Genomic DNA, 26,387 nt, shown 5'->3' on the forward strand with positions numbered 1-26,387 from the left:
TCCTTCTGAGAAGAAAAATACCTTTCAAGACAACTAATAACTTGTTCGTGCAAAAATCCTTAAAATGAGTCTTCGGCACAATTAAAAAAACTCAAACAGAATTTTCTTGACGAACTTCTTCTGGCGCATTACAAAAGGTCAATTATTTTTCACTTACTTTTTAAACTTCCAAAACCTCGAATGTTTACGAGTTTCAAAGGCGCTTTTTAATGTAGATCGTTAGAAAGAAAGTTTATTTTCGTTTAAAAAGGGGTCCATCACGGACATTTTTGTATATTCAATTTTACGACTATAAATTTAAAGCGAAAATAAACAATGTCCAAAGTCTTCCAAATCTAGATAGAATTGAACCAACAGTTAAATATTAAGGTAAAACGAAATTGAGATTGAATTGCGAAATATTTAAATCTGCCTCCAGGGGCTTCAACCATAATTGGACTAATCTCTTGTGAAAAGGGGCTCAAATTCAAAGACACTTTTGAAATCGACGGATTTACTCGAGTTTTCAGTGAGCCACTAACTCACACCGGCAATTAAATAAAAATCATATATATTCAACGTTTTTGCCGAGTCTGGATTAGCGTACATGGTGGATTCAATCTCGAAAAATCCCTTTCGTGGTAAGACTAAAAAAGTAGTTCTCGTAGAAACCAAGGGGGCCAAACTGTTTTGGCCGTTTGCCGTGTCTGGAAAACGTTTTACCGGAAATACTGATTTCGCTGGAGAAAACTATCTAACTCTGGAAATAAAAGTGGCCACGGTTTTCCGTGTGCAAACTGGAAATATATTCAGGTCACGGTTAAGCCTGGTGATCCCGCTGATTTTTGACATACCCTATGTAAATGGATGTTGAAACTTTCAATATTTTTCCTATTTTATAGGGTATTCCTGTTCAAACAAATACAAATGCTATTTTAAATTACACCATTCAGTTAGAAGATTACTTATATATTTACAATAATTTACATACGTCGTTGGTCAAAAAATTAATCTTTTTCTCAATAGCACTTCACTAGCAGCAGTGCTTGTTATTCAGCTTCCTTCAGCTAGCTTTTCAGCAATAGCAGTTCACTAGTTTATAACTAACTATTCCTGAGAGAGGAAGTCCGTTTCAGACACCTTACATGATGACAGAGATGGGATCTGTTGGATAAGGAATGGCCAAGTCTATTAAGGTGAAGGGAACTTAGATACACTACTTTGGAACTTAGATATGCATTCTGTAAGGAATTAATTTTTTCATAAATTGGATTTTGAGATCCTAGAGGAGGATAATATTGTAGACATACTGCAGAGTATTTACTATTTATCTACCTATTTAAAACTGAAAGGATGATCGTAATAACCCTCAACAGAGTTGATCAACGAAAGTTGGATCGAGTCAAGACTTCCGTTCAAATAATTTTTTGCAAGTTGAAACATAGCTTGAAACGTGTGAACATCTTAGTTGACTGTTTCCTGTTCAACCTTTACTCAGCGCGAGTTAAAACGTCTCGAGACTTTTAACGCTGGCAATAATACATTGTCCAAATGTTTAGGAAGAGATGTTTGGCAATTGTTAATTTGTTTATTTTCATTAATTTAATTAAACTAACTTCAGAGAAGTATAAAAAGAAACTTTAAGGCTTTTTCATCGATCTCATTTGACTCATTTGACAGTCGACCGTCCTCTTTGTACTTAAAAGGTTATTAAAAACGGCGTTTCGTGTAAGTCACAGTTGACCTGCAAAACTTTTATTCACTTGCGGCCTCGGCAGGTAGGATGGGCTAACTGATTTTTTACCGGAGATCAGTAGAGTACGACAAGGCTGTATGCTCAGTCCTACACGGTTTTCAATATTCTTAAACGTTTTATCATACTTATTAAAAAGGGAAATCCTTAAAAGATGTATGAGAAAATGCAGGAAGTTTCATCGTAGAAGAAATGAAAACTGCCGAATTTACCATAGCTGATTTTAAGAACAAAAGTAAGACAGTTAAAACCAACCAAGGTTGATTTTAGTTGATAAAAAAAAGTTGAATCAAAACCCGGCAGCTTTAATTCCGTTCAAAACGTTAACATTAAACAAAAATCAGTCCCTCTGTTTTTTTTATTCTTGTGTTTGTGCGCGCGATCGTGTGTGAGTAAAAACTGAATAACCGTACATGTACATACTTTCTTTCAAATACAATTTGAATATGTTCTTGTACATCCATGAAACTGTGAATAAACTTCAAAAAATTATTGAAATTCTTTCTCATTTTTTTTTTTTTATACATAAAGAATGTCACTTGTGTCAAAATTGCAGGATTTAAAAAAATATTTTTACCAATGATGAAATGAGTTTCTGCAGATAACATTTTCAGAAACATCTTCGTTAGATTTAATCATTTTCATTTGTAAAATGGCATTTTCGTGAAAAATCGATATTGATGAAACCTTTAGCCGTCGTCTGGGGATCTAAATGGAAAATACATTTTAACTTCGTGTGTTATCCTATGCGGTAATAGTTTACATGAACGGTTAGAGGAAGAGGCTCTTATCTTGGATGCCAGAAACCTTTTTGCCCCGAGGAGTACGAACTTGATCCGCATAACCATAAAACCCAGGGTGCGTTGTCATCAGAAGCGTTTAAAATGGACAATTAGCAAAGCTAAACCCCAAAAATCTATTATGTACGTTAAATCAAATGGATTTATAACAAAAAATGCTTGTAATAGTTATAAAAGTTACTCTTATTTAATAAGACCCGACCTCATCTCACGATATCTGAATTACTTATTTAATAAGACTTTTAATTGGATATACGCGATTATGAAATGCGTGTGCTTTAATTGTTCTGAAAAATACTAATTTTACTTACAGAAAATCATGTAGGCAAGCGTTTTTATATCTATATGAAATTTGTTGAAGGGTACAAAAAAAAAATATGACATCATAAATTACCTTTGGTTTAACAATCTTGTGTGACAAACGACTGGCGATAGCGGGAAGGTTTATCCCTTTTTTCCACATATTTGCATACACCCAGTTATCACAAATGTTAAAGTTGTGTTAAATCGGGAAAATTTACAAGTATTGGAAAAAAAATGTATTATTTAATATCCAAAAAAGAATTTTTTTAACTTTCTCTCGCCTATTTTCTCATTCTGTGATAAAAGCACCTGGAGGATTAACATCTTTACAAGAAATTAAAATGTAAAATCAGTTTTATTGTTAGATTATTTGGTGATCTTGAGATGCGATCTGGTGTGATGTAGGTTTAGAAAAACATATTCTTTATCGTGTCAACGTTTCGATCTTTATTGAGGTCATCTTCATTACTAAACAACTATTCACACACTTTTTTCCAAAATTACAGATCCCACACCAGTAACAAATAAGTCTGATGTAATTCACAAAATCAATTGTTTAATTTGTCCGGCAACTTACATCGGAATTACATCCCAATACGGATAAGAGGGTAACATATCTACGATTGCAAAAAACCCAAACAAAATCCTACACCACCAACCATTTGAACACGAACACAATTTCGATTTGCAAAATTCTAAAAATATTTAACACACAACTAAAGAAACGTAAACAAAACTTTTTATAAATGGTTTACATCACCAGAGGTAAACACACCATCAATTACAGAACATCCGCATGTAAACTCAGCCGCAGCTATGCAAATATCAAAACTCAAATTCAATATCAATAGCATACGTATAACAACCAAAACATGTAATACAACATATAAAACAATCATTACTCTCTACAAAACAAATAATTCTCCATAGGCTAAATCCCCAACAATTTGCCTCTCCTTTCCCTAATAATCCCGTCTACAATAATGCTGAAAGGCTAACTAGGCCCCAACAACCATTACCCCGTTTTTTCCATTGTCGGTCCGTTTCATCTCAAAGAAGCCTACTCCTCATAGAAAAATCAATGTTTATAACTACTTCCTTCAAAATGAAACATATATAAACAAAACAATTAATATCCCACAAACACTCTAAACACGACACACAACAGTGACACATCTACACAGAAAATAAATACTTTGGTTGAGTCTAAAATTTCTATCATTGTATTAAATTCATTTTTTCACATCTTACATGTATTTGTATAATTTAAACAATGTTTACACTACCCAGGCCCTGAAGATGATCTCAATAAAGATCGAAAAGTTGGCACGATAAAGAAAATGTTTCTCTAAATCTACGTCTCACCAGACCGCATCTCACAATCTCCATATAATCATTAATTAACAGCCACTAAACACTACATATTTATTATTAGATATGCCGTCGAATCTTGGAACAAAACTAAGATAGGAAGATGCAGAATAAATTTCTACTTACTGAATCCTGTCTTTCCTTAATTTTTATTCTATATCATGTGAAATTTCTTACTCAAGTAATGCTAAAGTTGTGTTATTAATGAAATAAACATCCAGACCTGTAAATATAAACCTGTTAAGTTTACACCTATAGTCCATAGGAATAATTGTTCCGATCAATATTAATCCGGTAAATATTTTTTCGTGAGTAAATTTGCAACTTCGAAGTATATGTGCCATTAATTGTACTAAGAACAACCACCTTCATATAATAACGGCCAACATAATTGTTGTTTCGTTTAGGATAGTGAATATTTATTTTTAAATTGTGAACAAAGAAATTAACCCTAGTGACAAACGATTTTATTTTTAAGTTTTTAGCATAGGAGAGTCCTTTTTTCGACATTGAATCATTTATTTAATTTATTTAGAAATCGTGAAATGCGGTCGGGTGTGATGTAGGTTTCAGAAAAACATTTTCTTTATCGTGCCAACGTTTTACATACGACAATCAATTTTACGAACAACTATTTGGTATAGCCATGGGTAGCAACCTAGACCCGATACTGACAGACATAATCATGACACATCTACTAAATACAGTCATACCACAACTTCCTTTCACATTACCCTTCCTCACTAAATACGTAGATGATATATTGACAGCTGTTCCCACAGATCAAATTCAAACTACATTAGATACATTTAATAGCTTTCACCTTTCTAATTTACACATGAAATCGAAAACAACAAAAAAAATACCACTTTTAGATACACCCGTAATAAAACAACCAGATGGTATCAAAAACCAAGAAACACATATCGCTACATCAACTTTACATCTCACCATCCCGTTCATACAATAATAAACACGGCCAAAGGGTTACTTCACAGAATGATTACCTTAAGCCATGAATCCTTCCACCACAAAAATATAAAGATATACAAACAGATCCTCAATAACAATCCCTACCCTCAACACATAAATAACAGCATAATCAACAATTACAACTCAACACTAACACCATCCACTATTACAAATAATACTACATTAAGCCTATCGAATACCAACAAACCAGCATACATTTCCATACCATTTATCCAAGGCCTATCACATAAATTAAACACATTTCTCTTGTCCGATAACATCAAAATAGCTTTCAAAAATTATAAAACAATTCAAACACTTTTTTCCAAAATTAGAAATACAACACCAATAACAAATCAACTGACGTAATCTACAAGATCAACTGTTTAAACTGTCCGGCAACTTACATCGGTCTTATATCTCAATATCTGGACAAGAGAGTAAAGCAACATATCTATGATTGCAAAAAAAACAACGCAAAATCCTACAGCATTCGCTACCCACCATCTTGAACACCAACACAATTTCGACTTCAAAAATCAAAAAGTATTACACACAGAACAAAACAAACATAAACGTAATTTCTTAGAAACCGTTTATATCAACAGAGATAAACACAGCATCAATTACAGATACATGTAAACTCAGTCGCAGTTACGCCAATATCATTAATCAAATTCAATACCGATAACATACCTATATCATCACATTACATTCCACACATCAAATATTTTTCACATAGTCTAATTTCCCAACAATTTAGCTTTCCTTTTCTTATTTATCCCTTTCTATATAATCCTGAAAGGATAATCTGGCCGAACCATTACCAACACTTTTTTTCCCTTCGTCGGCTCTTTTCACCTCAAAGAAGCCGACGCCTTATACAAAAATGTCTTTTCTATACCGACATCCTTCCCCACCCCTTCAAAATCCAACGTATATAAACACAAAACAGCAAAATCTCACTGGCACTCCCAAAACGACACGCAAAAATGGCACAATTACACAGAAGACAAACACTTTGAGTGAGTAGAAATACTTCGATTGAATATATAAAAAATATATTTTGCATTGTATAAATTCACTTTTCCACATCCAAAATGTAATTGTTATATGTAAACAATGTTTGTAAATCCCAGGCCCTGAAGATGATCTCAATTAAGATTGAAACGTTGGCACGATAAAGAAAATGTTTTTCTGAAGCCTACAGCACACCAGACCGCATCTCACGATTTGTAAATAAATGTCGATTAACGGTCACTAATCACCACACTTTTATTTCATGTTATTTCGACTGATGACATGAAACAAATTTATTAAACTAGGTACGCTGATAACAGTTCCAATCAATGCAAATATTAAACAGGAACGAGGCACGATAGGCAATCATCCAAAACAATTTTCACACAATAAGTCCATTTTAGGACCACAGGGCCTGTTTTTGTATTAATTTATAACCCTACTTGTACAGGTGTGTTTTCTTGAAATTTATTTTACATTACAATAAGAGTAATAAAATAATTGACCTGCTATTTGAGTGATTAATATTAGTGTATCGTAGCATTACACCTGTCCTAACGGCGCGCAAGAACAACACTTCTGCCACACTCACATGTCTTGCGGGTTTAGTATACTGGGAGTCCTATATTATTCGCCCTAATCACTGATATCTACACAGAGGGAAAATACAAACATTTCTACTAATATGGATATGCCTTTTGGGCTGGATAGTCAATGTTTTCGCATATACTTTCAAAAAAGACGAAGCCCTACCGCCTCCAACATGGGTCAAATCCCATAATCTCATACAAGAACTTTGGAGAATCAATTTCAACATACTAATTCAAATCTCCTATATGGGTCAGGCCCTTTGTTCACAAATAGTAAATGAAACACCCACAATTGTCACATTATCTATTCTTTTATGAAATGCAATTTTCATCCTTCCAAACATATAGACGTTTTCTCAGTAAATTTCAAGATCACATTAAAACACAAATACGATTTCTCTATTCCACACAATTACCACAATTGAAAAAAATACATAACTGACCTCTCGATTGATTAATATTATACTGTTAATTCAGAACGGCTTCCAATGTGTAGCTTTCCCTATAATGCAAATTACAATCACAAATCGCAATCCAATCTGCTGGTTATATAGTACATATACACTTGTAGATGAAAATTAATTAATTGAAAAATCAAGGGAACTGTTTTCCACATTCACACTTTTTCACGTTCAATTCTCAATTTACTCGGTAAACAATCGCTACGTTTTATTTTATCATTGTATCATATACAGTTAATAACTCAAAGAAAGAAAAAAAAAAAAAAAGGCGATTTTCCTCAAAAGCTCTTCTGAAACTTCGCCATATTCTCGAAGAAGTTAGGACGTTGGTGTATGTATAACGTGAAGATTCGGGATTAACGAGCAAAAGGTTAACCACAAACTACAAAGGAGCTCACACCAAAACGTATACATGCAGAGATTAATGATATTGAGAATGATTAAAAGATACAAAGCAATATATGAAGCAGCGAGCAAACTAAATTGGGGAATCCGCATAGAGCTTAAAGTGAGAGACATTCTCGAAAAATATAGGCCGAAGAAGCAAAATACAACCAAAAGCCAGACTAAAACAGGGGAGATGAAATAAACGAACATCGAATAATGTGATTGCGAGTTTTTTACTGATGCAAAAAAATCAACGAATATCCTCAAGCCTGGAACACACTTACCCGATGCAACGCTATGCGACGCTACCCAACGCCTTGCGACGTTTTGGTAGGATGTGCACATCTATGCGACGTTAAACGCACGCCACGTACAGTCATAGAGCGTGCATCAGAAATGAGTATCATAATCGCAACGCCTCTTTTGTTCTTAATGCGTTACTTTGAGCAAAATCATGTAATAAATCGTTAGTTAAATTTTATGATAATTATGTAATACATTGTTAGTTAAATTTAATTGTTTTAAATAAAGTTATTCCGGTATTTTGATAAATTTTCTGCCTAACCATCATAATTAAACATTTTTTATAAAAACTCGAATTTTTGATCTCGTTTAATTTGGGTTATATTCAAACAAGAATGTTGTAATTAATTACATATACAAAATTACATATACATAGTTTGAAATAAACTACAAAAATATGGGTGTCCTGTTCTGACGCTACTCGACGAAAATGGTGTAATTGGATGAGCAAAACCAGGAAATACATTGTTAGGTAAATTTTATGAGCAAAACCGTATAATAAATTGTTAGTTAAATTCATTATATCAAAAAATAGTGTTCCGATGTTTTGATACATTTTTTACCAAGCCATTAAAATTATTATTATTATTCTTATTTTTTTATATTTTTTTTAAAGAAAACTAATGAATTTTTGATCTCGGTTAATTTGGTTTATATTAAATAAGTATGTTGTAATTAATAAAACGACAATAATACATGTAGTTTGAATAAAAATATGAGTGTCCGGTTCCTTTGTCTTCGACTGTACTGGATGCGACCCGACGAAAAACTGGACAGTGGGGATCGCATAGCGTAGAGTAAGTTAGCGTTGCATAGCACCGGGCAGATATGCAAGGGGGTATTCATACAATCTTATGGAAAAATGGACTTAGGATTGTCATCATGTCTGGTAGCATCGGGTAGCGCCGCATCGCGTTGCGTCGGCCTTAGGCTTTGCATTTCAGAGGTACCAAGTTGTATCTATATGCCAAACAGTTTTAAAGTAGCTGCGTAATGCTGAACCATTTCAGCTGATTTTAAACGAATTAGAAGAATTGGCCCTGGAATTAGGTTCGCAAAATGGATATAAAATCAATGAATGGAGGTATTAGAGTCACAAAACGGACGACCAACGACCCAAAAAGTGTTGAAACTGATAACTTTAAAGTAAATGATGTTGAGTCAGCTAGGATTAAAGCTTATGCAGAATAAAAGGGAATGAAAAAAATGACTAAAACGTTAAAGTGGCGGGAAGCAGCGCCGAACTTCCGGAATTATTTACGTTAGTACACATTTCCCATGCTGAGATAATTCGTAGGAAACCAAGAAAGAATGGAGTCGTAAGTGGCAAAAACAGCAAATGGAAGGCTACACCAAAAAGAATTTCTCAACCGTGGAACTCTCAATATCGATACACCTAATGCCAAACTGTACTATCGGTAGACACGATATAGTGTGTACAGAGCAATATTTTCATGATAATATAATAATATAATCGATATTCCACAATGCGTCTTACCCTTTTAATACGAAAAAATAACATTTTACTCTTTCTGATGTTCTTTCTGGTTGTGTTTATTATTTCCCAATTTTTTGCAGTTCCTTATTTGTAATTGGAGAAATAAAGCATAACCCAATCAGTTTAAACAACTGTATACATAGAAGTTTTTGAAATAACTATTTTTGTAAGAAAACTGGAAATTTCAATCAAAACATCCGACTGGCAGTTAAAATGCTAAGAAAAATAATCACCCAAGCGTGCAATATGAAATCCGAAATGAATGTGTTTGTCTGAAATATTGTTCAACGCGCGTTTGTCTAACATCCCGTCAAATACAATTGATCGATTTGTCCCGCGGCGACTGTGTCTTGACGGCCGCACAATGTTGACTTTGGGAGAAGAAAGCAGATATTTGTTTTAAAGGCGGTTAATCCCCAAACACCCTCGACCGGAGTAAACAAAATGCCGCTGGGAGTGCGAACCACGGTGGCAAACGCACCACCCTCTCCGCAATCCGGTTTCAAACCAAGACAGAATTCATTAGTGCCGTTGTTCGATTCGGACGGCCGATATTCCTGAAAATGTACTTTATCAACTATACCCATGGTATCCGCATATTCGTTATTTTATGCATCGAAAAAAGGTTTCGAAAGTCGCAAACGGAACATTACAGCGTAAAATACTTTTCCCAAGTAGGTGAGAAAATTTAATTTCAGAAAAACCACACAAAAGACAAACATTGCGACATCATATAAATTTCGATCATTTCCAATGGTTCATAATATCTAACATATCAGTTCGACTCAGAATACACTAATTTGACTTCATAACTACATTGGATATAAATGTTTTCTCTCTATCGCTTTCCCTTGGTCTAGTTTGGACCGATCAAATTGTTATTAAGACGAAATTTAACATTTAAAGCGTTGAACTTTTGAAAAATAAAAGAGAAACACTTGACTTGACACGTCTTAAATCAAAACGTAACATCATGATCGTCAGACATAATTTTCTTTGAAATAGATCACTTTCTTTTTGAAACTCTACTGTGTTATAGAAAGATTATCCGTGATAAACAAATTGGTTTGAGTATTAAGGTGGCAAACGAGGATTGATAGAAGGGGTTGGCAGAAAGCAATGAATTTCACTTTGAAGGGATTCTCACTCCAGCCACCCTAATGTCGACGGATGTAAACTTAACCGAATCAGCCGCCGCGCAATGCGCCACACGTCTTCTTCGCGTTGTCGATATCTCAACATCTCGAGGTTCGTTCCAGTCGTGAAAATCGCGAGGGCGGACGCACGTTCATTCAGGCTGATCGGATCTTATCTGATATTTAAATCTCGATCGCTTGTCTGTCTCAAAGGGATTTCGCCTTTGGCAAAAAAAATTGAATAGGGAAGTACGTTTTTACGTTAATTAAGGACAACTTGGGCAACCTACCCTGGTAACCCAAGCATGGAAGTACTTCGCAAAATGTCCCCTTGAAGTTGCCCAAAGGAAACTTTCATTTAATTATCACGTTTAACAAGCCGCTGACGACCAAAAGCGGTTACAAAATTGTAATCCATCCATTAGTAATATGAGAGTAACGGCCTATCTGATTAGGAAAAGACAATTATTTTCAAAAAAACGTGTAACGAGAGGACAGATCGATTAACAATTCCTCTCAAAGATTTGATTTCTAAAAATGCATGTAGAGTGTAAATTGACTATTACAATAAATGAACAATAAAAGGGATAGAAATATGTAAAACCATATCGTTAAAACCAATCTAATTAAGATCAAAAGTGACTGTTGTCAAATTACTTTATATTTTTACATTGCAATATTGCAATTGTAATAAATATTGAATGCATAATTGCTCGAGTCGTTATCAGATGGTTCAACATAAACTATTATAACTTCAAAACGCCTAAATTAGAAAAGATGGCCAAGAAAGGGCATTTCAGACTTCTGGGATGATTGTAGGTATGGATAAAAACTTTCTTGCCGTGAAATGACCTGATTGGATAAGGATTTATCCAAATTTGTGTATATTGGTTTTACAGTATTTAGAGACGCCAAGTCCATTTTCCGATGGACTTTTTTATTGAAATTGTTAATGTTCCTTTACTTTCTAACAAATTATAATTCAAGTCAAAATGTTTTATGTTTGCAGTTTGGACATTTTCGGTTGTTGTTTTTTTTTCAAGGAGGAAGTACTGAATGTTGTTGCCGTATAATTTTTAAAAAGAAAGAATATTTAACCGGCTTGTTCGGCCAACTTTTACATACGCCTATTTAAATACCCCGAAAGAACATCAAATTCATTTATTATCTCTTTGCAGTTTTAATACAAGACTACCGCAGAAAATGAAAAAGCATATTAATGCAGATGGAAAAGGCACTGTGAAATTATGCGACATAGTTATTACCGCGTTTTTCATATACATAAATAGAATTTTGTTCTTATTCCCTTCGTTTGATAGAGCAAAAGCTTATTGAATCGTCTATTTACGTGAAATAAATACAGAAAGGTCGTTAATTTTTGTTTTATTTTATCCATGATTGATTAATCTCAGATAACAGCCTTGTTCACATGGCGTACTAGACACATTTAGTTATCTTTATGACAGTCAACGATAATCGATGATTCATAGGCGACTAGCCTAACCAGTTTTAACAATTTATTCATAAATATTTATAAACATCATGGAACGGATTACGAATTGAATGGACGACCATTCTCAACGTTTAAAAAATAAGAGTTTTTTTACAGACAGTTTTGTTCGGATTCGACTCTCTTTACGGCTGACATCATTTGGTGTAGTCTAGCTTTGTGCATTTGACAGCTTTAATTAGTAAATCATCCACAAATGGCACAGTACAAAGCATCGTTTAACGGATGGAATAACAACCAATGTAGACTTTAATATGCCATTATTTCAAGACAAATAAAGCAAATTAAGTTAGTCTTTCAATTGAACAGAAGAGTATTCAAATCGTAGCAACAAATGAACAGGACGGTGTTAAAGCATTAACTCAACATGGCCTCTCTTTGATTATTTATTAATTTGGGATAAAACTCGTATTGTTAAAAAAATGGTTTGAAATGTGAGACACGTTCGAGCTCGGTTTAAAAACAAAGTGTCATACGTATTCCAATAAATGACTTATGCCAGAAAAAACATTTTCCTCCATTAGAAATCGGACTCGAGTAATTACCCCTCGAAAAGGTTTTGAACTGTTGTTTTCAGAGTTTTCAATCAAGTAAAAAGGGTTAAAGCGTAGATGGTGGAAAGAGTAGATTTCTTTTAATACAGTTTTCCAGATACAAAAGAAACTAAAGAGCGCCTTACTCAAGTTGCATAGAACATGGACGAACATGGATTTTCGGTTTTGTGCCGAAAAGCCGGTGTTCGGTTTGAACTTTATAAGCGTGAATCATTTCCAAAGAAAACGAAGTTGGTTTAACAGGTCATCGCGCCCTCGCGATGTCGAGTTTTTAACAAGAATCAGTAAAAGGGTTCCCAGTCGGCAGCATTTGAAAGTCAAATTATCTACGAATAACCGTGGACGGCTGAGTACGGGGAAAGTTACTTAGCGGGAATCGCAAACTGGGGAAAAGACAGGAAAAACCCTAATGGAATTTCAATTTTTAAAATTGCTCTTCTAAGGTGCCTCGACGGGAGATTAGTTATCAAAATGAGATATTTAATACTCATAGGAACCACTCTAATCCCAAAAAATAGGCAGTTTGATTAAACCTATCTACTCATTCATGGTAAATATCAATTAACTTTCTATAAAATTAGAATTTTTCTTACTTTGCAAATAGGATAGAAAGGGCATTTCGGTGGGGACATTCGTTTATTGATTTATTCTTTTGTTCCTTTATTAAAATCGCATGTCATTAACTTAAAAGCAACACAACAATACAATCAAAGACTTTTTAAAGATGATCATAATCTGATTTTTAGGGTTTGGTTGGGGTCGTTCGGAGGTAAGGGGTAGTATACAAACGATAGTACTTAAATTTATTGAAGTTTCGAGTCATTATTGACTCTTCTTCTTAAACGGTGCTTAATTAAACTGCCCGCAATGCGGTGCGGTGCTGAAAATAGAAGATTTCAAGCGATGAGATGGGATTGAGTGTTTTAAGTGAGATCCAAAAATAAATGGGTACAACCACACCAACGACTTATCAGTAAAATTTCAAACTGCCACAAAAAATGAGCCTTGAGTGGATCAAGTTAAAAAATCATAATTTGTGGGACCACACTTTGTGTTGGGGAAGCCTAAACGTACTTGTTCTTGAAGTAAAAATAAAATATTATGAGTTTGCTGCCTTCAACAACTGTGTGGCGACTCATCTCTGTAAGGACCCGGGTTCGAATCACATAGCCAAAAATTCAAACAATGAATAGGTTTTGAAAAATTATTTGTTGATAATGTAACCTCATCTCTTGGAGTACTGTAGTAATAATTATTGTATTATAATCAATTTACCTATTCTTACCAAAAATAAAAATTGGAAGGTAACGTCGTGTGAGTAAATTAAAAAAAAAATTTAAAATTTAAATTTTTTAAATTAAATTTCCTTCAAATTTGGAACATGATCGTGCTTCACTTATTGAAAAGAATTTGTCAGTTTATTTTTGTAAAACAAAATGAATTATTATTAGTTTTTAAAAAATCACACATTATTTGTCAAAACGTTACAGGAATTATGCGTTGGTTTTTGTTTTTTATATGATGATGAAAATAACTGAGAAGAAGGACAGATAGCAAACTTCTATACAACAGATAAGTTTGGGGCACAAAAGGCCAAGCACTATTGTCAATATGCCACAGATTCTCTATTTATCTTTCCTGCCTCTCTCAACAAAGTAGCACTGCAACACTTTCAACAATTTCAAACCAGCAACAGCGCTGAAGGTTGAAAACACTCTTATTTAATTAATTAATTTTAACTGTGTAAAGAAATTAAAGCAGGACGTAATAAAGCGTGGGTTAATAACAGTTCTAATGGGTCTGGTTCGAACATTTCGCTCTCGGGCGATTTTCAAATAGAATAAAGTTTAATTAAAGGCGGACTTCTTTGAAACGAATTTTATAATTGACCTGTGAATGTAGGTCTCCTGAAAAAGGCCTCTTGTAATTACATCTAACAAGTGAAAATGTATATTGCACTAGGGGTTTTATTGAAATGACCGAATAATTTTTGAATTAAATTATTTAATACGGAATATATTAGTATAAAGAAGGATGAATTTTTACTATAAGAAATTGACCATCTTGCAATTTCAAATGGAAATTATTATTATTATTATTATTAATAATAAGCATGGATCGGAGATGAATCGACCGTCTAGCTTTCACCAATACGTTGCGGATCAGAGATACGGCCACAAACTCATGAACAGAAATTATTATTTAAATTAATTATTCTTTTTATGTAAGGTCTTGCATGAGATGAAAAAGTTAGTGTCACGAGTGGGATTCGAACCCACGACCTTGGGCTCATACGCCGAGTTCCCGTGACAGCTAGCATGAGCAGCGTAGTATTGAGCCGAAGGTCATTGGTTCGAATGCCACTCGTGACACTAACTTTTTCATCTCATCCAAGACCTTACATAAAAAGAATAATTAGTAGAAATAGGTACTTTAGTCAATTAGACCACTAACCATAAATGGAGAAATTATTATTATTTCTGTACAGGACGACTTTTTGTAATATCTGCTACTATTGATTTTTAATGTTCATCGTTAAAAAAACAGAAAATCCCGAGTGGCAGGTGCTGTTTACAATTTTAACTGTGAAAACAAAATTTCATGTTTCTGAAATTTTCTACACAATAAATTACAGCTGGGAGGGCATGTTTGTTTATACGTAACAGTTAATCTCGAAATCTACAGGTCCTATGTCGATAATATTTTTATATGCGTCCCTTATTATCTTACGAAAGACATCCACACAATTTTGACATGTCGGTATTGCAGTAAAAACTAAATCAATAAATTTATGTACGTTATTATGCATACCACAACGCAAAGCATTACAGCGACTGCAAATCTCCATCGGTGCGAGAAAGATTGGGGATGTATGCGGAGGAGACGTCAAGCTAACCGACACTAAGTGCAGTCGTACGCCATGAATGTTTAAAAATTTGAAACTTTACGAAATTTTTAATATTCAATTTAATAATTTAAATTTTTCCTACATATTCTCAATTTATATTTTTCTGTCGAGTATCATCTAACGTCTCGTCTCACACCTAGCTACTATTTCTGTCCATATTAATAACAATTAAATTGAAAATGACTTAAATTACCTAAAACAACACAGCTTTCTTTGATTTATGTAATAGTGGTGACATCGCAAAAACGTAATTGTACAATGAAGTACCACAATAGTATACCTGGGCTCATGTTTCCGAACGAAATGGGACAGGATGTAGGCATATATCCCAACATAAAAAAAGACGATACACTTGGAAGAGTATATAACGACCACCTAAAACAATCGGTGTTTCTATTTCAGAATTCTTTTACAGTATATTCTTGGGCCTACTTTTTATTCAGTATTTACTCAGGGTAAATGGTGAAGTAAAGAAAATATCAACCAGATTGCAAAAGTACTTAAGCAAAAGTACTAAGGACTCTTAGAAGATGGTGAAAATTGGGAAAATACCCTTAGAGATGCCATGATTTCTCGATCGAGCTTTCAATTGAGAGAATTATTTGTATTTCCTATTAAATATCTGTCGCTATAATTAAGGACATACGTATAAGTATGTGGAGTTAAATTTGTGGGAAGAATGTTTCTCACGCGGACAATTATACGTCGGTTTCTCAAGAACTAGAAGTTCAAAAAATCAGACGGAGACAAAACAAAAAATAAAGTTTCTATATAAATAACGAATGTGCAATTAATTGTTCAACTTTTCATCCTACCCGAGCGATGCTGGGGCGACTGGCTGTATGAAGATAAAGTTAAAACACTCCTGATCATGTCTGGGTTGGCTCAAGAGGAGGCCATTCTGATCCATCTGAGAAAAACCCTTCACATTGTTACACTTTTCTTAAATACTGTTCATTTAATTTGACTCCAATTTTATACGCGTGTTTGTGAATGTATGACGAATAGTTCTGGCTAACCAAATTTCCTAAAATAAGTAATTGTGATTTCAAGAGGATTTGAATTATTAATTAGAAAAAATTAATGTTTTCGAACTTGAAACTATTTTTCTCTTAAACTATACATTGATTTCAAAATTCCTTAGCTATATCTTCTGCAAAATATCTGCTTAACCATCCTAAAATTTAATTATCAAAATCGTTTCATAACATTCCGAGAAAATTGTCCTTTTATGCGTGAAAACGTGATTTTCCAAGAGGTAAAAAACTAAAAAAGTAAAATAAAAAGCGGAAAATACTTCTACATGAGATTTTAATAAGATCGTTAACATGTAGCTGCCAGAATAAAATATTATGTTGTAAAATAAAACAAACTATCTACCTATAAGCATCAGTATAAACTGCTGTATATATTGAAAGAGAAAAAATACCGAACATCTTTATTTTCCTTCCGTTTCAAATATGTTTATCTTGCTTTTTCTTCGATATGAGATTAAATGGGAAAAATCCACCCCTAAAAAAGGGCGCTTCGGAAAGTTAAAAGCTAGTCGGCAAGTAGAATGAGGTAATTAGGCAACTAGACTTCACGTAGGCACCATACTGAATACCGTCGTTGATTGACCCGGAGGCGCCCTTTGTAGACCCGGCTAGCAACTTGCTAATGACCCCTCGTCACTTCTATTCTTTTCCCTTCCGACTCGCTTCTGAGGATTTCGTTCATTCTGGCCAGAGCCGATTCCTGACCATCGCTCATCAGTAATGAGAAAATGGAGAGGCATAGGACTGCTATTGAACAGTCATCGTAAAAAATAAATCAGAACGTATTTGACGATACACTGATAGCGTTTTTCTTTTAGCATAGGAACTGAAAAATTCGTTAGCTTTATTCCAAGGTTGTAAGTGAATAAAAGCACAGTCTAAAAAAATAATACGAATAGGCATATACAAATAAATGACTTTTATCTTAATAATTCATAAACAAATTGGGACTTTAAAAGAAGATTCCTGTATTTTCCTTTCCTTCTGAACGCCAAAATGGAATAGAGTCCTTTTTTCTTTGATATTTAAATGAGCAATTTTCTTAGCTTACTCCCTCTCGAGAGCTCCTTAGTGCTGGGATCAATTTCTCCCAGTCTTCGGCCGTTATTTCACGAATGAAGTAGCTCGTTGCTCATAGGGAGCCGCCTCTTTCTTTTAAAAAAGAATAACTGCCGGGGATAAGGTCCAACAAGTTTTTTACAGCCCGGCTTTCTTCTCTTTTTTTTTACTTTTGACACGGGTCCTGCAGGTGACGTTCCCTTGGCATGCTTTTAAAAGAAAACCTCACCCCTTTACTACCTTTGATAGCTATCTTAAACGTTTTGTTTTTCGTTTAAACGTCTCAAAGGCAAATTGATAAAGTGACAAGGGGGAAAAAGAGATGCAAAACTTCTTAGGGGAATTATAACCCGACCAAGGATGTATAACAAGTTAAAACTTTTCAGAGGGAGAATATAAATTTGAACCGTAATTGCACCACTTCAACCTTACGCGCATATGGGAAGAAAGAATTGATAAAAAATACTGATTAAACTCTCTTGAAATCATAAAGTTTTAAAATTAAAAAGTCCATGCATAACAAATGATCTTCATTGTCTTATTTTTCTTGTGTGTCATTATAGTGTAGGCTTTCATTTGTGAGTAGGTGCAACTTATGTTATTTTTACCAATGCGTTGTCAACTTTTGGGCTATATCACATTTTAATCAAATTTTTTGTATAAATATTATAGCCATTGTATAAACACTACGTAGAGATTTCGTAGTGTTTATATGATTTGCATTTTTATAAGGTTTCGTTGTTCGCTTGTCCAAATAAATTCTTTTCAATTAATTAAGGTTTTGGTTGAGATAAAAAAGTCAGTGTCACAAGCGGGATTCGAACCAACGCCGCTGCTCTACCACCTGAGCTATCGTGACTTCGAGCCACTCGGACACCAACTTCCCACCTCAACCCCACCTTTTGAATTTTCCCTTCTTTCTGCCATTTTTCAAATTCAAGTGTAATCTATTTCATTCTCGGCGACAACCAAAACCTTAATTAGTTTTACAAATACTTTCTTCTATTGTGTCCGATGTCTGTTAATGGGTTTTCTTCCAAGAATTACGTTTCTTTAATGATGTTCTTCTCAGTTTCGAGGTGAACCTTTTAAACTAGCCGTGGTCCGTTACACACTCATGGGTTTTTGACATTACTCATTGCTATACTATATGCGCCATCTTCAGTGAGGAACTACTCATAGGACTTCGGATTCAACACTGGTCACCGACTCAGCACCAGTCATGCTAAGGCATGCTATCATGTGGACTGTTAGTAGTAGTTTCTCTGGCTTTCCTTGTTCTATTTTTGACCACCATAATAAATTCATATGTAATTATTAGTCTGTAAATCATAAGGTATGAACGTAAGGTCATTTTCCTATTCCAAAGTCCCCAACTAGACCTTCCTTTCCCGCCATACCATGGGGTAACCCTATACCGGCGGACCCTCCATACTGGATTTTGAAAAGGGGGGGCCTACAGCTTACTCCCAAAGAATCTTGACATCCCCTTAAAATGCTAAACTTGAAATCCTGCTCTGCTTTATTTTTCACATCCCATTCCCCAACCTCAGCAGAGCTAAACGTTTAGCTTGATGTAACATACTTCTCTTATTATCAGTATAGTTTAGTTAGTTAAGAATAAAAACCTTATAATGTGAAACTTCGTATTATCATTGTGGTTTTTTTCTACTAGAACTTTTTTAAAGTAGATCATTATGTCTAGATTTATAAAAGTGGTCAAATCTGGGTTTTTTAAATAGGGGTTGGGACGCAAGCACGAACAGGCCATCCATTTATAAATCGTCCAGGGATCTCTTTGCTTTTGACAGGTGGAAAATGTGAATTTTTTTCACACTTCCCTTTACCCTTGAAAATCGCTGTAACGTACTTCAGGGACGAGGGTTGGAAACGACCATCTGTTAGAGAGTTTGCAGACTACAATTGGGAGACGGTCGGTCTCACTCGAATTAATTTAACACCAGGCGGAATCAATACATTTCTCGACGATAACAACCGAGCCAAGTGAAACCGTTAAGATTTACGAGGTATGCACAACCTATTTAATTGTTGAGATTCCGATTTATGTTCAGTTGCGCCGTGTACCGAAGGCAGAGCAATTCCCATCGAGCGAGATTACTTGTTGAGATCTGCGGGGAGAAGAACCATTAGGTTCTGATCGTTAGACGTGCTTATATGTTTAATCTGCCGGACACGTTTGGTCATACCTATAAATAAGACATAACCGCAAGGAAAAGCACAGATAAAAGATTGAAAGCAAGAATACATATTGTTCGACTATATCAGAGGAGATAGTCAGACCAGGATGATCTATTGTTATACCCAGCCTATATCATATCATTATAGGTCATAATGAAGTTGCCATAAAACTGGAATTTAAGCTATAGCTAAATTAAAAGAACAGAGAAATAAGTTCAATAAAAATATTCCTTTTCACATATTTTTCCTGAGGCGTGTAAAGTTTAACGTTTAATCCCAGATATCGCCTTTTTCACGGGGATTAAGCCGAGAAGCACGACCCGTTCCGGCACATCGTTCAACTAATCCGAAAAAGGGAAGCGATAAGCCTGCAAATCTTTGGCTGTCGTCAACGATTTTGCCCGATGGCGATGACTTAATGGGCGGATCCCATCTTTAATGCAGTCTTACGATCTGTACACGAGCTGGGGGTAATTAGCGATGTTCATACCGCTTGCAAACTGTGATCACCCTATCAGAAACTTGAGCTAATTACAAATACAAACTAGCCGTTATGTAAAATTAATGCGCTAATAACCGGGAAAATGTGTGTGCTTTACGGCTAAAACTGCTGACCTTTCTCATTTCAACCCTGCTTAATTTACCATGATTATAACGTATATTTTATATTATTTAGGTTCATATTAAGGGATTAAGTGTATCTTATGTCTATATAAGTTAGGCTGACCAGGTCAATACTTGTGATGGAAGTCCTAAGTAATCTTCGAACCAAAAGAAACACTCAATTTACCAAATTTCCTTGATTGATAAACTAGTCAATCACTTATTTTAAGGTCGTAACTAGTTTTAAAACCTGCTAAATGAATACTCAATTTACAAGATTTTCTTGTTTTAAAACTAGTCAATTACTTCTCTTGGAGATTCTAACTAATTTTCAAACCTAAAGAAATAATCAATTTATAAAATTTTCTTGATTGGTGAACGAGTCAGTCACTTCATTTAATGGTCCTAATCTTAGTTTTTAAACCTAAACAATTACTTAACTCACAACATTTTTGATTGTCAATCTAGTCAATCACTTCTCTTCGAGGTCCTAACTAGTCTCCAAACCTTAGAAAATACTAAATTTATAAGATTTCCTTGGCTGAAAAACTAGTGTTCATTCGATTACTTCTGTTGGATGTCCTAACTAGACTTCAAACCCAAAGATATACTCAATTTACATAATTTTCTTGGTTGGTAAACAAGTCAATCACTTCATTTACAGGTCCTAACCTTAGTTTTTAAACCTTAACAAAATAAAAAAAATACCTACACAATTTACAAGACTTTGTTCTCAAACTAGCCCACTACTTATTTTGAAGTTCAAACTAGTTTTCTAACATTCAGAACAACATTGTTTACCATGTGAAATACAAGAAGGCCCTAACCTAGTTGTCAAATAAAGAAAAACTCATATACTGGATGACCTTCAATTTTTTTCTATTCATAACTACTCAATCACTAAATTAGGTAGTGTTTGCTGGTCTAATAGCCGGTGAACATGTGTCAAATAGATCCGAACTCGATCACTCACAAGATCACCTACTCTCTCGCGGATTCAGATTTCACTCAAACGCGTTGCTGTATTAGGCTGTCTCCAGTGACAGGACCTGTTTCTCCCTAGCTGTAAGTGTAATTTAAACCATCGGGGAAGTAGACAGACCGAGTATTGCGTAATTAAATGCCGATCAGTTTAATATGTATTTAATCACTAAAAGTTCCATTTCCCAACAAAATCAATTTCCAATTTGTATTCTATTTTTGTTTTGCCGTGGGAATGTAAATTAGATATAATTTGACGTTATTCACTTGAACAGCAATTAAACATCCTTGCAATTGTATTTTACAAAGGTTATAATCTTTAACAAGCCCTATGATCGTTGTTGCTTTTTGTCCCTGTAGGTGGTCGCAGGGTTTGCTGTTTCACCAAGCGATGGTAGACTGCTGTAGAGCGGGTATTCTGATACCACTGGGAATGAGTATTCTCCGGTGCGAACCGGTGAAAAAATGTTCCCTCGTAGAGACCGCCTTCCTCCTCCTCGTCACCGTGTCGACGGTCAACATGCTCACCACCGTGCTCAACGACTCGCCCGTCTTTCCGGAAGATGACGAGGAAGATAAAGACTTAATGGCACCCCTCCTCATGGATTCACCTCAATGCGTCCTTTTCGGTACTTTTATGATATGGTTCGCGAGCATAACGATAAACCTGGGGCCGACCTTCTTATCCGGTGCCCTCGCGGCCAACTCTGAAGGCAGCCACAATGCGCCCAGTTGCCCCCTAGTACACGGGCCGTTCAGGCACTACGTTCTCAATGTTCTATGGATAGTCATCAATCTTATTTGCGTTATTCTGACTCTGTTTCACCTTCACAAGCTGTACAAGGACCTGACGAAGGCGAACGTCGAAGCGGTGCGGGTCGCCGGCCTCGTGACCACCCTCGTCAGTGTGACAGGCGGCGGAGGACTCGGAGGTGCAAACACCGACCCCTCTACACCATCTCGGGTAAGTCAATTTTAAAAAAAAACCATCTTAGGTAAAACCTATCATAAAAATAAAAATACCCCCTTTTTTCAGAGATTCACACTGATTATAACGACACCATTAATATTTTGATCAAATGTGTTATACCAATGACAAGACCAACATTTTTTCACACTTGGTATAGTACATTACACACAACGGAAACATCTCGTGGCCAGTTTGCCAAATTTAATGTTTTTTATTTAGTTATATTTTACGTTTCTAATTCAAAGTATATTAGATAGCGTTCAATCCAATGAACCCCCAACCATGGAAATAAATTTGCATTTTTTTAGTACTACACATATTTTTTTAATATATAAAAGAAGAACACGTTATTCCACTCAAATAATTTAAATTTTTAACCCCATTTGCGATAACTACATTACATTCCTCTAATTTAGCCTTTTTTATTTAAAAAAATGCCTTTTTAAAATAGTTTTATGACTCTCTAAAATTAAAAAGTACAAAAACGACTGATTTGGACTTACTCCATGTTGCAAATATATTCCTCAGGATACCAGTTGAAGAATGTAAGATATTGGTAAAGAAAGCAATATAAGAGAAAGTGTTGAATCAAAAATATGTGTTGTCCAACGACCAGGATTATTTTTAATTTAAAAGAAAATATTGCAAGTCATCAAAAGGACTGGATCCTCCAATGAGCCCAATTTTAGCAAAAATATATATGAAATAATGATGTAAAATAAAAAATCCATTTCTGTATAATGATGACAGTCTTTGGAAAGGGACCGGAAGCATGTTTGCAAACAATGAATGGCTTGAAGGGAAATATGAAATTTACTCTTCAAATTGAGAAAGAAGAATCAACCTCCAAGTTCTTGGTACATACAAGAAAAATACAGTATACCGAAGACCAACGTGAAACCATGTAACGTGGAATCAACCATGGTAACAAAATATGGCAGACTTTAGGTCAATGGTACATTCAATCACAAATCCAACAAGAAATTTACATCATAAAACAACAATAACGGATTCATGGCAGAAATGGTGGATAAAATAAAAAACAAATACATCAGACAATGAACATAGAGAGGTTTTAAGGTGTTCTTCGGGAGAATGAACCTAAAGAAGCTCGTTGACCCGATAGTGGGTTCAATTCCCTCCCTGGCCTTTTTTTCACGCTACCATCCCCCATAGAATTAATTCGTCGCATTTTCTCTCTTTCTGGCGAGTCCTGAGAAAAAACCATATAAAATAAATAAAAATGAAGAACAAAAGCTAGGTTATTCAATCGTAATTTCTATTTTAAACAGTCATAGAAATGTACTTAAGATTGAACTTGTTGGATTTTTGCAAAATGAATCATCTACAATTCTGTAAACTACCGCCCAATTAAACGCTCATTAATAGCACCTATTTTGGCACTTCTGTCTACCTTCTGCCCTATTCTGGTTAAAAGCACTGTCCTTTATTTATATATTTTAGTATTGACTATTTTTTAATTGAACTCTTAAATACTCCGTTTATTGGATTCAAATCGAATAAGTTTTGCGCCATAAAGGAACAATCAATGCAATAGTTGACGAAACACTATGAGTATACACAACAATATGAGTATACTCTTCAATTAATTAAGGTTTTAAGTTGAGATAAAAATGAGTATATTCTTTAAATATGAGTATACTGTTGGAAAACAAAATAAATATAAAAGGTAGTCTCAGTTTTGTATGACTTTTTATATTGAATTGACGATTGAGCAAATCCAAACCCGTCGTTTTTGGAATTGTTTAGCTTTAAATAGCTATAAAACTATTTTCAACAAGATTTTTTTAAGTTGAAGAGACCGAAACTAGCGTCAAAAAGAACAATATTTTATGTGGAATAGCGAATTCTGCATTATATAGTGGAAAATGTGTGTTATACTGGAAAAACGTTTTCTCGGGTCCAGAGGACTATTGGATAGATCTTTCGGACATAAATCTAATATTTTTATAGGTTGAATCACCAAACGAAATTTCTTTGAAATCGGCGACCCGGCCTCTAAAAATACGCGTAATGAAGTCCAAAAAAATAATTAGAGAAAATATTTTGTTTCAGTATTTAATATTTAAACAATGTGCAATACCCTTTCTGAAAGGAATTTATCCGATCCGCGATCTAATTCGGAATAATGCTATCATATACATTTTTTTAACCAAGAGCAACGATTAATCTATATTTTAATTAAAACTACGCGAAAATGGATAATACTGAATTGCTCCAAGAGTTAAAACCGAGTCGGCGAATAAATAAAACCACTGAACCTAGACGGGCGAGGGAATTAAATGTCTGAATAATCCTGTAACGGTTGAGAGAATCCAATGAATTATTCTAAGACTAGCAATAATGTTTAAATTAAAACGTCCTTAATAATAAGAAATAAAAGTAAATCATACCGGAAAATTCATTATAAACTAATTAACTGAAAACTTTTTGTGTCGCTTTAACACATCGAACTTTTTTACATTAGATCAAATATTGTGTTTGGAATTTATAGCAATGTCACATGACCTCAATTCCAAGAAAAAAACAATTTACGAACTGCGGAAAAAGTCAGGTAATCCGGGCAAAATCCCATTGGGCAAATGGAAACAATGTCAAAGGAAGCTGTGCGAAAAGAAAAATTGAAGCGTGATTTTTTCGTCCGGGTTGGAAATACTCAATCGCGTTATCTCAGGGAAGAAGAACGGGGACGACAGCGACAATTTCCATGCATTCGAACTTAGAACAGAAACATCCGACTGATTTTATTGCGCGGTAGCTCTATATATCATCCCAACTCCGAGCTGAAACATTATTTTTTTATTTTCCCCCCAGACGTTGGGCGCTGTGGAGGAACACAGGAGAATGCGGAATTATATACAAAGGGTGGAGAGAGAAGGGGTCCAGAGGGTGAAGATGTTCCTGGTCATTACAGCAGCATATCTACTGTTTTGGGGGCCTTTGTTCTTCGTCACACTCGTCCGCCACCCCGTCATCGGAAATCCTTTAGGATATGAGGTAATTTTAAATTTTCATATATGTTATTATTTGTTTTTTTTTCCGTTACATTAAATATGTACTGGTGACTTAAAAAACTAAAATATGAGTCAGCTCTGGAGGTAAAGGTGAAATTGGGAAAAGGCTAGCAGATTCCAAAATATCAAATAAAACTAACTAAATTTCTATAAAACTAAGTACCAAGGGACAATTCTTTTTTAAAAATATCATTTTACGAGTGGTAAGAGAAAAAGAATTCCCTTTCAGACAAAAAAAATTACCCACATTTTCTTAAATTGAATTTACATAAGCCAGTGTCACGTTATGATGGTTTAATATTTAACTATGTTTAAAATAATTGAAACTTTTCATCGATTTGATCAGAGCATCAACCGTTGAAACCAATCCGCAAGAGACGGAGTAACTTACTCAGAAACAGAATTCCTGTTAATTAATTTCCAAGTCTTTAACTTGTACCCTGTTCTTTGACTATTTACATCCGGTTAAACTGGGCTAATTAAAGCCGAGGAAATTTTGTAACTTCCGCAGGTATATATAAAAGGAAACTTTTCCATTTATCCTGTCCGGCTCGGAAGCGGAGGAACTTTCTTTGTGCGACGTGTGTTTCTCAATTAATATTTCACAAGTCCGACATCTCTTGAGCCGAATGCGGCCCCGGTTTAGGCCTTTCATCGGGAAATGTCAACGAATAAAAAGCAATCGCCCTTTTAACTGGACAAGGGCAACGTCGGAATGTCTTGTTATCCGAGTAAGGTGGGGTAACAACGTTCAATCGAGTTTTCCATTCCATCTTATCGAACAACTTTGTGATTAGTACTTACACTAGTTTGATTTTATTTAAAATTAATTTTGATAAAACACTAGTTTCTTATATTTTAATGAATCAACAATTCGTCCATACAAGTCAACCTCCCATTAACTTTATGTGATAAGAAAACAATTGTAATGTAGAATGGACGGGTCTTAGATATCGTC

General features: G+C 34.7%; 2 protein-coding genes across 2 annotated transcripts in view; one reads left to right on the plus strand and one right to left on the minus strand.

Annotated features, from left to right (window-relative positions):
• The window catches only part of LOC106668987 (midasin), a 241,911-nt gene that overhangs the window by 154,623 nt on the left and 60,901 nt on the right, over nucleotides 1-26,387 (minus strand). The gene's annotated exons all lie outside the window — the stretch shown is intronic.
• LOC112127454 overlaps nucleotides 1-26,387 on the plus strand; it is a 107,040-nt gene that overhangs the window by 52,380 nt on the left and 28,273 nt on the right. The window contains exons 3-4 of the mRNA XM_024228486.1: nucleotides 21,785-22,388; nucleotides 25,230-25,412. Coding sequence (XP_024084254.1) covers nucleotides 21,785-22,388; nucleotides 25,230-25,412 — 787 coding nt within the window. The remainder of the gene's footprint in view (nucleotides 1-21,784; nucleotides 22,389-25,229; nucleotides 25,413-26,387) is intronic.

Source organism: Cimex lectularius, unplaced genomic scaffold, assembly GCF_000648675.2.
Source record: "Cimex lectularius strain Harlan isolate CLEC.00 unplaced genomic scaffold, Clec_2.1 scaffold257, whole genome shotgun sequence".
Lineage (NCBI taxonomy): Eukaryota > Metazoa > Arthropoda > Insecta > Hemiptera > Cimicidae > Cimex > Cimex lectularius.